We start from the raw sequence: 12,604 nt of genomic DNA, 5'->3' as shown, positions 1-12,604 counted from the left end.
CCCATGGCTGGCTTACTGCTTTCTCTTGCATCCAAAGCCTGGTAAGGCCTGGAACCTCACTTGTAGGGCTGGGCCTTAGGAGGGGAAATGAATGAAGCATGTGTATGAACTTTTCCTCTATGAGAACACCCTCCTGATGGAGCCTTGCGTGGTGGAACTGGGTCCCCTCACTCTGCATTAGAAAGCCCTTTAGGACACACGGGGACAAAGGCATCCCAGGGGTGTTGTGCTGAATAATATGAAGTGGGCCCCTTACAAATAATTCCATGGCACCAGGGGCCACATAAAGCCTGAGGGGTACATTGTGGCAGTGGGGGGCAGGCTGGTGCCAGGCTCCTAGCTTCCAATAGGTGCAGGTATGAGAAAGGCTGGCTGTGGTTTAGATTTCCTTTTTTTTTTTTTTTTTTGCAAGCGGGTCACCCTGTCACCTTCTCTTCTACAATCCAGCTGCTGTCTAAGGGAGCTGTTACTCCCTAGCACCCCACACCCACCACCCCTTGGAGCTGTGAAACAGCTCAGGGTCCTCTGAAATGGGAGCCAGTGAACTAGACCCTGAGCAGCAGCCCCAACACCACCCCGACACAGTTGACCAGCTGGGGGTGCTGTAGGCTGGGGTGCTGGGAAAGCCTGTTGGATGGAGAAGGGGCAAGTACCCAGTGAGGGGTAGCGTCCTCCTGTGTTCAGAGAGAATAAAGCAATTCTGTTATAACAGGCATTCTGCATTAGAGAGAAGATTGATTTGTCCTTCTGATGTGTTGTTTCCATAGAAGCAGGGCTTAACCTTTTAAGTGAAGATTATAAAGCTACCTAATTCATGTAAAATTAGGCTTCAAGCACATCAGTGCTTAATGCTTAAGTGTTTCTGGGGGACTTGCTATGGCCATCGATCTGACTGCCAGGCACAGCCTATGACTTTCCACGTTTGAAGATGCTCTTACTGGTAGCAATCTAGTTTATTTACTTTAACAAATTTATCTCCTTCATAAAGAGATAAAACTTCTTGGTTAAGATCACCAGAATATTAATAAATATCTTTTAATTAATGACTAGCATGGACTCTTCATAAACACGGGCAGACCGGCACACAGGCATGAAACAGGCACTTTCAATTAAAGTAATTTATTGCGTTCTTCCAGAACGGACAGAGAGAGCATCTTGGGGATTGATATCACAACACAATGTCATACACCATTTTCACAACTAGCCTTGTGTTGAATTTTTTAAAAGAACAGAGTAATTTTAAAAAATCTAAATATTTACATATTAATAAAACATATATACAGAAGATTGAGACATTATTCATAGATATGGAATAATTTGTTTTTGATAAGAAAACCTATAGAAAGGATTTCTGAATAAAGTCTAAACCATAGTCACAGTAAGTAAGCACAAATACAGTTTTAATGTACAAAGTATCACTTCACTCTTGCAGCTTTACGGTAGGTATTTTCAACTTGGGGATCCACCGCACATCCTGTGAGATGGACAGTCCCCACCCCTCCTGCAGCAGTGAGAGCGCTGAGCTGTCGCCCCAGCTCGGAAGGGCGTGCTTCAAACATTCGAGCTTTATATTTAGTAGATGTCACAGTGGGAAGGCGAAAGTTTCTACCTTTATTAGCAACATATTCATCTTATTGTAACAGAGTTGAAAGGTCACTAATTAATCTTTTCAATTCCCTTGAGACGTGTTTTCTTCTGAGAGGCAGCAGACAAGTTTTAAAACGTATGTTGCAGGAAAACAAAAACCCTGGTTCATAGTATCTCACCAGACACTGGGTGAGCAGAGGGACTGGTTTCAGGGGAGGGATTGCTAGCTGGCCTCAAATGTAAATGGCCAACTAAGGAGTGGAAACAACAACTCTGAACCTCCCTGGGAGCTTCAAGAAGAAGACAAATAAAAGACACACATATATGAGACGTAGCTGTCTAGCAGTTGGGGGGATTCCGCAGGGCAAACCTAGCACCAGCTTCCTGTCACTGTTGGTTGATGATCTGGTCTTCAGTGGAAAACTGATTCATCCCAAAGCTCCCTCCCTCCCTCAGGCTTAGCTGTTCAGTGTTCTGTGGCACAAGTACCTTGGACAGGGGAGTAAGGCATTTCGGTGTTGGGCCTGGCCAGGCCACTGATGATTACTGGCCCTGATGGTTACTCCTCAGCTGCCTCACTTGCAGAACGAGGGGAGGGACTAAGGGACACAATTCTGAGCTCTAACATTCTCCAACTTGATAAGTGCTAGGGAAATGCATTAAACAGAAGCACAGCAGTTCCCCCTGGGTTTTGGTGTTTGGAGTTCACCTTTCTTTCAAGCCAAATTTTGGCCTTTGGGTCAAGTGTCAAAGATTCAAGGTAATTTGCTTTATGCAATAAATGAGATGTAAGTGCAATGTTTCTAAATAAAATATGATTTTAAAGTCACTGTCTTATTAGAGAAAGGAATCCAGACATAAGTATTTTTGTAAAACAAATATCCACATGGCATAATATCTCTTTAAATGAATCCAAGTTTTCATTTGTTGGTTTTATATAAAGTGGAATGTATGTGTACTAGGGACCAAATAAAATATATAACATTAATATATTTGTGTCTGGTTGTCACACAACACCAAAACACTGAACCACTCACGCAGTTAAAACCATCTGTCAAAATAGTTGTTAGGTATCATGTAGATAACCACTTACTCCAAGTGCCTCACCTTTCAATGAGTTATTTTGTCACTGTGTCAACACAACCTACATGGAAGGCTTTTCTTTCCTAAGACTTCATATATCATTTTCATTTACTCAGTTCAAATGGTTACTTTAGGGAAACTGATGTCACAAATGATTTCCTCTAATAGAGCAGGGCAATCCTGTCTCCCAAATAATCTTTAAAAAAATTGATTGATTTTAGAGAAAACCATCAATTTGTTGTTCCACTTATTTATGAATTCATTGGTTGATTCTTGTATGTGCCCCGACCAGGGATTGAACCTGCAACCTTGGCACATCAGGATGATGCTCCAATCAATTGAGCTACCCAGCCAGGGCCTCTTTTTCACCTTTTAAGCTGATGAAGATCTAATTAATTTTGGCCTTAACAATTGCTCCCTCAGTACTGGAAAGTGCCATTCTCCTTTACATAGCAACTAAGCAATTTATGTTAAAATAAATATGCTTTAAAACTCCATATATTCACATTGAAGTTCTGGAAAAAAATAAGGAAGAGAGCTGCTTCTTTTTAATGGACAATGAACTAACTGGATCAGATGCTGGACTTCAAGGGTGATGAATCAACTCTAAGGATGATTTTTAAAAATCTTACACCAAACTGGAGGCTGGCTTCTTACATATGGCCAAAGATAGTAGATGGAAACTATTCGCACAGGACAACTAAACTTCACAGGACACTCACACTTTGCAGTAAACTGAAATGCTGATGTGGATCTTTGAGGAAATTCAAAGGGAAGAGGTGCATATGCTAATGAACACTGTCACTAAATGGAAGTCTAGGCAGTGAAATCTGGCTCTGTGTCTTCCATGTTTTCTCTCCTGGTGTCAGATATGTGACCTACAACAGAGACAAGAAAATGAAGGGGGCCGTTCCCTAAAGAGAGCTATACACTTTCCTGCGACGTGGCTAGAGGTAGTTTGGGTATGTGAAGAACGTTGTGGGTGAGGTGTCTGTGTCATGTTTAAATCATGAATTTTTAGCCAAGGCTTTCATTGTACTAAGTGAACAATTTTAGCCATTAGAAATCTGTAATAATTATTTTCGCAAGAGAGCCCTCGAATGTGTGTTACTATTAGAGTGTGTTCATATGTTGTCCAGGAATAGAAAATGGCTAATATGATTTACCTGTAAGACAGAATATCATGCAGCTATTAAAATAATGTGTATGAAAATTTGTAATAAAAATGGAAAATGCTTGTTAGGTTAAAAAAAAACTTAGGAAAAGAAAATTTTATGCATTTGATCTTCATTGGATAAATCAAATAAGTATGGAGAAAAGTCTGGGAAAATAAAACCCAATAATGATTGTCTCTGGGTGATAAAATTAATTTACATTTTCTTCCTTATACTTTTCTTTATTAATTTTTAAGAGATTTTATTTATTTTTAGACAGGTGAAGGGAGAAACATCAATGTGTGGTTGTCTCTTGAGCGCCCCCTGCTGGGGACCTGGACCAAAACCAAGGCATGGGCCCAGACTGGGAATCGAACTGGCGACCCATTGGTTCACAGTCTGGAGCTCAATCCACTGAGCCACACCAGCCAGGGCTCTTTATTAATTTTTAAAGCATATGTAAAAGAATGCCAATTTATGACAAAGATTGTTAAGTGCAGGTGAGCTCTGTACTCCTCTATTTCAAATTCAGAAGCCTCCTTATTAAATTTTAGAAAGCACTGTTATGATTTTACTTCCCCCCACCACAAACTGTTCCCAGACCCTGGATGTTTCTGTCATTACCAGGGTGCTCTGCCCGCACCTGGCTGCAGGGTGTCTTGGCCTCTGCTTGTCTCACCAGCCCGGGCTCTTTGGGGGTGGGTATTTGTTCACCAGAACCTACCATGGTGCTGGCTCCTGGGAGCTGCTCAAAAATGCTCACCAACAGGGTTGAAGACAAAGAAATAAAGAAAATGTTTTTCCACTATAAAATCCGTATCCATTCTTAAGACTAGACACAGAAGTTTGCTTAAATGTAATGAATTGAGACAAATGTCATTTGACTGCCAGACTGTAACCCTGACTTGCCTGATTCTGGTTCATAGAAATACTAAGGATTTACACCTCTCCCCCACCCTCCTCAGTACCTGTGAATTTGGAAGGGAAAAAAGACCTAAAGTTAATCAAGGCATTGTTAAATCTTTAGAGAGGACCAGCTGTTGTCAGCTCAGATTAATGTACAAAGAAGGTCTGGCCAGTAAATCTCAAATCTCAGGATGAAGTTCCTTGTATAAGAAAGGTGGAGTTCACCTCTTAGTCTCCCTGGGGTGCACGCAAGGAGGGAGGGATCAGTAGTAGCTTAGAGTCCAGAGGAGCCACCAGATTGGGCGACAGTCAAGAGACAGGCTATTCTAATCAAGATTTAATTTCATTATTGCAAATTTGGGGCACCAACCTGGAAATTCTTTTCCCCTTTTCTAAATGATAAACAGTATTATCTCACTGTTTAGTCATTTGTGCCAAACATCTATTAAGAGTCTAGTGAAAGGACCCGCAGGGCCATTCTACTCCTGTCTTCATTACAACCTCACAGCCCTGGGCAACATTCGAGAAAGAATTACATGAGTTTGAAAGTGCAGTGGACTTCAGGGGGACTTACGATGGGCCTTCTAGCTGTGGAGACTGTGAGACAGTGAGATGGAATCCTACAGGGATTAGTACATCATCAACTCTTGGGATCTTTAAGAAACATGCAGAGAAAAGCTGGCTTTGGCTTAGGTGTAAGAAAGCTACGCGGTGTAACGATGAGCAGGCGAGAGGCCTGGCCTCTGGGCAGGCCACCAACCAGCTGTGAGACCTTGAGAAAGTCACGTGGTGTTTCTGGGCCTCAGGCTTTTTTACCTGTAAAATAAAAGGACTGGGTAAAAAGAAGTATGGGACTAGATGATCTCTAATGTTCCTTCATACTCATATTCCTTGAAATTCTTTTCAGTTCCATGGTGTTGTTCTACCATCCCACATTCAATTTTCTCATCTGAAATGTCTCTTTGGCTCCATCCTCAGACAGGAAAATGCAAAGGGCAATGGGCTTCCTATAATAATTTTTAAAAGCCCACGGTGTCAGATGACAGTGAGGACAGGCAGTGCAAATGTCCTGGGGCAACAGGCTGGAGGGGAGTAACGCTGGAGAGCACAACCAGAGCAGCATGATATTCCTCCCAGTGGCCCCCTGAAGTGCACAGTTCCATTATCAGTTGTATTTCATGTGTCTCCTGGGAATGGGCCAGGGGTGAAAGGCACACGGCTAATATGAGTTGTCCTGATATTCGGAGGACAGAATGGGAAAGAACAGTAGAGATCATGCATTTCAATTATGTGGACACATAGCTGAACAAGAAGAGAAATCCCTTTATATAATGACTGTGTATAGTACACTTGATATAAGCAGATCCTTTTTTCACTCGTCCCTCAATCTGATGCTCAGCCACAGTGACAGAAAGCACTGTATCATTTACATGGCTGAGCTTTCTCGTTGCTCTGAAGTTCACTGACATACGTCTGCCCTACACCACAGCACTGTGCTTCACTTGCCATCTCAGGGTGAGGGCCATCAGTGCACACACGACCCAGGAGCGTGCCTACACAGACTAGCTGCTCCATTCATATTTGCTGATTTCCATTGAAAACTCAGCAGCCCAAATCTAGAGGAGAAAACACTGAGTTGAGCTTTTTCCCCTAGGAGGTTTTTTGGCATCTAGGTTTGAGGGTGGTCAATAAAGAGTTTTGAGGCCAACTGAGGGAATAAACTGTTTGCCACACGGCTCCGTGATCAGAAATCTGTCCCTCTGGCTCTCAGGCAAGAATGGGAGAAGAGGCAGGAGGCGAGAGTCAGAAGTATATCACTTGAGAGTTAAATAATGTGAAGTCACACTGATTCTATGGCTTAACATTATAGTAGATGCTTCAGTGAAATGTTGCACCGGGGGGACCTGGTTATAACATTAATAATGTGCCACCCATGCCAGATGGCTTGGCCTGTCCAGTCACTCAACTAGAACGCAGTATTCCCTGGGTGCCCACTGTGTGAAGGGGGATGACTGACTGCCTCTCAATGCCCGTTGGGGCAGGTGGGAAAGGACAGAATGGACATGAATTTCATCATAAAATTGGTGGCCTTTGTTCTAAAAAGAAATGCCATATCACATTAAAATATTTTTTAATGTACAGAGAGGTTTGGGGAGGCAAAATCTTATGACACTAAATCCTTAGGACTTGCTATTCCGAGGTTTTTAAGAATATAAAACTGTGTGAGAAAAATGTAGCTTTTCACATTCAGTGTGAAAAATATGTCTGAACAAAGGGCACTGAGGACCTCTGATGACCTGGGTCTGTTAGAGGAGCATTTACTCAAGCATCTGCATCTCTAATGCTAACATTTTCAATGCAAATATTTTCCTGTGCTGTGTTTTCCAGCCGGTGATGAAAATGTAAATGTGTTTTACCTGTTGGTGGTAGAGAGATGCCATCCAGTCTTTCATCACCGTCAGCTACCTCTGCTGGTTACAAACATAAAACACGAATCTCATTAGTTTCAGGAGCACATCCATTTTACTGAATATAGTCATACAATTAAAAAACCCCAGTATATATGGGTTTTCACCTTTCTTTTCCCTTTTCAGCTCCAGTTGGTTCATATTACAGACTTTAGTACCAATATTTAAGTAAAATAGTTTAAAGATGATGTAAAATCAATTTTCCTGTACTAAAATTTTTTATATCTTATGAAACTTGTTCTATCCATCATTGATGACTGCAGTGCATTTCACTTATTTACATAGGCTTAAATATCCACCCAGAACTTGGGGTGAATTGTTTAAATACAATCATGAAGGTACAGAGGTCAGTGAATTCCTATGCCAGAATTTTGCTTGTCATCTCCAGAACCATTCCCGAGGGGCAGGCTTAGGACACCTTGAGAATAAATCTTTGCAGATGACTAGACATTCAGATCCTAGAGCTGCCAGCGTAAGTTGACATCAATTCAGTCATAAGAAAATCAGAGGGAATAAGCATTTCTTTAAAAGCAATTCTATGTTTTAAAATGCAAACCTTTGCTCATCTCTGATATGTTTCAATCTCCTTTAGAGTTTTCCAGAAAACCTTCCACTAAATGCAAAAAAGAAGGTGCCTGTATGGCTCCTGAGAACTAATGGGCTACAGGACAGGTCAAAACATTTCATTATGGTCATCTGGGTGACTTCAGCTGCTCCCATCTCCCGGACCTAGTGGCCCCATGGGGAGTTTCCTGCCCAAAGTCCTGCAGGTGTGCACGTGAGGCCAGCCACATGAGGGCTGCCATTTGTATCACGTGGTAATGCTATGTTGGTGGGAAGCGAAATAATACTGTTTTCTTGTTTTTACTGCAGTTGCTTTACACATAATCAAGGTTCACAGATTTCCACCCTAGTTCAGCCTCTCACATCTCGTCCTCAGACTGCTATACTCTGACATCAGTGAGAGACTCTTTCTCTGCTGACCTGCTCAGTCCACCACAAAGAGAAAACACTGAGAAGACACAGAATAGTCAAGATCAATTTGGGCTAGAAAAGAACAGAAACCACTAAAAATTATGCCGTAGATGAATACTTAGCAACAAAAACATTACAGTCAAGCAGTAAGACAAATGGAATAAAATTTTGCATATAGATTTACAGACAAAATACAGGACAAACTAAAATATTAACAGTGTTTCTCTGGATGAAAGACTTACAGGTATTTAAATTTTGTTTTTTTCTAAAAAAATTATTCTGTATATTTAAAGAATAACAAACATGTTACATTTATATTTAAAAGACATTATTTTCTTCCAATTGGTTTGAGTGGATTTGAACAGGTAGCTGAACTTGTCTAGGATTTAAAAAATTCTCCAGCAATAATAGCAATAGCAATGCTACCACTATTTATGAGATGCTTTCAATTTACTCAGCACTTCACTTGCATTGTATTGTCTCACCCTTAGAAAACCCCACAAGGCAGGTCTGTTATTACATCCATTTTAATAACCAAGTAAACGGAGACAGAGAGTTAAGACATTTACCTAGGTTGGTATAGCCAGTAAGTGGCACTGCCAAGGGTCGACGCAGGTTTCTGCCTGGGCTCTTAGCCTCTTTGCTGTTAATCATGCAAACATGTATCACATGCATCGTGTATAATTGCTTTTCATTTAGTTATAGCAAAAATCAGTTCTGGGTATAAGCTGATCTTCCCTTTGTAATTAAGTTATCCTCACTTTAAAAAAGCAGGCCTATGCAATTAGGTGCTTTTTAGTAAGAACAGAACATATGGAAGCAAAAAGGTGTATGAGTTGGTAAATGCTGGCTGCATGAACAGGGCACAGTGTCATGGAGGCAGAACATGCCTGTGTTACTTAAATTTAATTATAACATCTGTCTGTAATAACAGGCTCACCATCTTTCTTCCCTGGTGACAGTCAACTTGTAAAATTTGGAAAAGATTGAGCAAGTCCAATAAAAATTTAATAGCAGTGACAGCTTTACTCTTAGATCTAACACACACACACACACAATTGTGATTTCCACTCTGAGGAAATAATCTAATGAAAATGATAAAAATCCACACCAGGAGGGGCATCATTCCAGTTATAGAAAAAAATTATTACATGTAATGAGAGCCCCAAATGAATTTCTATTTGTATGTACAACCTTCCAGACCTGCGCGGGGCACCTCCTTTTTCTAGAGGCAGTGCCAGCTCCCTTAAGCAGTGAGTTATTAGCTTGCTCAGGTGGAGCCTTTATCTAATTCCAGGAACTGAGCCAAATACGATAAATAAGGTTAAAGTTGTGGAATGTCTATGAGACACTTCTTGGATTATCACTTAGAACCAACGTAAGACAAGAAACAGGAGAGCAACCAATATTATCGAGAGGCCCCAGTTCTACCAGCATGACAATGGAAATGCAAGTGACTCTAGTTTCAATTTGCCGGGATCCCACTTTTATGCTGCTTGGGGAGAAGGCAGTGTAGCGGGATATGATGGAATTGGGAGACAAAACCCATTTGGCAGGCCCCTGTTGAAGCACTGGCATTCTGGTGTGGTCTGTACGTCAGGGTTGGTTTTGCAGGTGCCGTCCACTTTTCAGACACTAACAGAACGTGCTAGAAGGGCAGAGGAGTGTCACGGTGCCCATCCCAAACATCTAGGCAGATAATCTAAAACCAGTGGTAGAAGTGAAAATACCCAAATATGATGATAACTACAGAACGGGGCCCACAACGTTCTCAGCACTTGGGAGGCTCCCACAGGAAGGGAAGAGCGTGTGAGCAGTCTGCGGTTTGGGTCCCATTCTGTAGGAACAGGTGCAGTCGTGCGGAAATGAGCATGTGCCATGTAGTTTACTGACACACATGCTGGGTTGGTTCAGAGGTGTGTTCACTGGCCAGTCTGTCTGTGGGAAAGAGAAACAGGAAAAAAGTCCCCACTGTGTGCATGTGTGTTTGTTGGGGGAAAGCAGGGAAGGGAATGGGACCAGGACTCATTATAATTGGTCTTAGCATCTGAAATAGAAAAAAGGGTGGGTTTATGTATAAAGTATTACTGTATATATTAATATTAAAGTATTAATATATATAGTATGGGGAAACACAATTTAAACTGAACTTCGTATTTCAGTCATATGGCCCATTACCAGAAAGGCTGTTTCTGTATCCCTGAGAAGAGGCCTCTCCAGTACACTCAGTAGGCACTCAACATCCTCCCCACTCTTTGTCTTCAATGTTTCAGGTCCTTTAGGGACTCGTAATCACCTCCAGCTGGAGACACATATTCTGTGACACTGATTTCTCCACCTACATCAGTAGTAATAGCATCCTGGATTTAGATGTCTCGCCCCTCAAGCTCCCAAGGAGCTTCAAGTATTTCTCACAGCTTCCCTTTATTCCTACCAGCCCCTGTGGAACAGGAAGGGACGGGCAGGCTTCTGTGCATTCTGAGGGGAGGAATTTGCTAGAAGTTGGGGGCACAGTTGGAACACTTTGTGAAGAACCAAAGGGTGGCTGGTTTTTTAACAACTTTGGCCCTTGCTTTTCCTTTGGGCTGAGTATTAAATTTAAGTCTCTTCACCATGACAAACTTTAGATCTCTCTCAAATTTGAATATTATATTTAGTGCCTTTTTTGAGGGGGGTGGTTAACAATTTTCCCCTGCAAATCTACGGGCAAATGGAGTTCTCACATACCTAAGTGGTCAAGACTGCCAAGGCAGAATTTAGGCAATGCAAGACCAACTGAATACTAGCAAACACAGTGCTCAGGATTCATACTTGAAATTTAATTTGGGATATAAAATCGATGAGATATAGCACCCAACATGGTGTCAGTGCTCAAAAAGGTGTTACTGTGTAAGATGATTGGGAAGTTGTCTTTGATAACACCTGTTGCTATCTATAAATTTTTTTTTTCACCCCAGTTCTTTCCTGGAGTCTGAAATCTAAATAAAGGGGCCAAAGTAATACAAGGGGCTTTTGTGAGGTGACTCCAGGCTGAGGCAGGAGACCTTTAGTATAAGAAGTGATACAAGACTCTGCTGGCAGGACTGAATCTTTGTAGGTGTTACTCAGTTAACCTACCCTGAGTGAGGTCAGCACCATGAAGTAAGACTCTCGACCTCTGGGGGAGGAAGAGAGAAGACAGAAAATTGGGAGGGAACTAAAGAGATGGGGGAGCAGAGAAGGAAGTAAGAGAAAGGGAACTCTGTGATGACCACGTAGCAACAAGGATCCGCTAAGGAGCCCCAGGAGCCCTGAGGATCTTGTTCCCGAGGGTGGAACTCAGGGACATTGCTGCCCTGCAGATTTTGGCATAAGAATTTGAACCTCAAGGAAGGAACTGATGAAAGAATATTCTCCAAGATCTCACATGACCTAGATGAGTTAAACAGTAAGAACTTTCTGTTGTAGACTATTGTCTCTCCTTTTCCAGGGACTGATTTGTTGGTTCGTTTGTTGGTTCCATGCTGGGCCACACACCGTTCTAGATACTTGGGACAGAAACATGACTCTGACGCCATCTCTGCTCCTTGGGCTCTCACGGCCACTGGAGCACACAGGTGGGTGACTATTCTGCTGGGAGGAGACCAAAGTGCTGTGGCCACCTGGGGGGGACCCAGGAGAAAGAACCTCCATGCGGTGACAGGAGGAGGCATTGTTTTCCAGGCAGAGGAAAACATGAGTTTGAAAACCTAGCATATTTCAGAACAGGGAGAGTTTGCAGAAGAAGAGGCTGGTCAGGGGGTAGGGCTGACTGTGAAGAACTTTGCCTGCCATACTGGGGAGCAGGGGTGTGTGTAGAAGGGATTTTACTGTGGGGGTGACCTGAAACTAGCAGAAGTGTCTAACTGGGGTGGGAAAGACCAGATTTCGTTAGCTGAGTTACAGAGAGGGAAGTCTTGGGTCTCGGGCCATGGCCATGTCTGGGGCTGCACACCTGAGAGCCACTGACCATGGGACAGTCCAAGTCAGGAGTGAGGGTGTAGAATGAGAACAGCACTGAGGATGGAAACTTGGGAACGCTGGGTTTAGGAGACAGGTGGAGAGAGAAAGTCAGTGAGGGAGACTGAAGGCATTGCCAGAAAATTTGGAGGAGAAACAGAGAATGAAGTCATAGAACCCAAGGGAAGAGAGTTTCAAGGAGGATGAGATTCCACAGAGTAAAAATCAACATGAAGGTCAAGTCAGAGTGTTAATATAAACAGCAAGCGAAATCTGATCTTTGGGATGTGAATGCAGCAAAAGCTCCAGTAGAGGAGTGAGGTCAGAGGGCAAAGTGCAATGGATTCCAAAGTGAACTGGGATGGGGGAGGCACACCAGGACACAAACCCTTTTGGGGGAATTTTGACCAGCAATGTTAAAAAAAAAAGGAGAAGGTAGTATTTTTAGGAAAT

The 12,604-nt window shown here is 42.4% G+C and overlaps 1 protein-coding gene across 8 annotated transcripts in view; it reads right to left on the bottom strand.

The window, feature by feature from the left end:
• Positions 1-1,103: 1,103 nt before the first annotated feature.
• BEND7 (BEN domain containing 7) overlaps positions 1,104-12,604 on the bottom strand; it is an 86,816-nt gene continuing 75,315 nt past the window's right edge. For 2 of the 8 annotated variants that reach the window (XR_004902915.1, XM_028507848.2), the window contains 2 exons: positions 7,148-7,201; positions 4,651-5,546 (listed from right to left, as the gene is read on the bottom strand). Coding sequence is in view for 5 of the 8 variants with exons in the window: in XM_028507848.2 (XP_028363649.2) it covers positions 5,533-5,546; positions 7,148-7,201 (68 nt within the window). In the remaining 3 variants the exon portion in view is untranslated. Of the gene's footprint in view, positions 3,549-4,650; positions 7,202-12,604 lie in introns of those variants that run through there. The other 6 variants (XR_004902918.1, XM_028507849.2, XM_036024788.1 and 3 more) reach the window with 5 other exon arrangements.

The sequence above is a fragment of the Phyllostomus discolor genome, chromosome 1, assembly GCF_004126475.2.
Source record: "Phyllostomus discolor isolate MPI-MPIP mPhyDis1 chromosome 1, mPhyDis1.pri.v3, whole genome shotgun sequence".
NCBI lineage: Eukaryota > Metazoa > Chordata > Mammalia > Chiroptera > Phyllostomidae > Phyllostomus > Phyllostomus discolor.
Note: the sequence above shows the minus strand (reverse complement) of the source record. Positions and strands in the feature narration are given on the sequence as shown.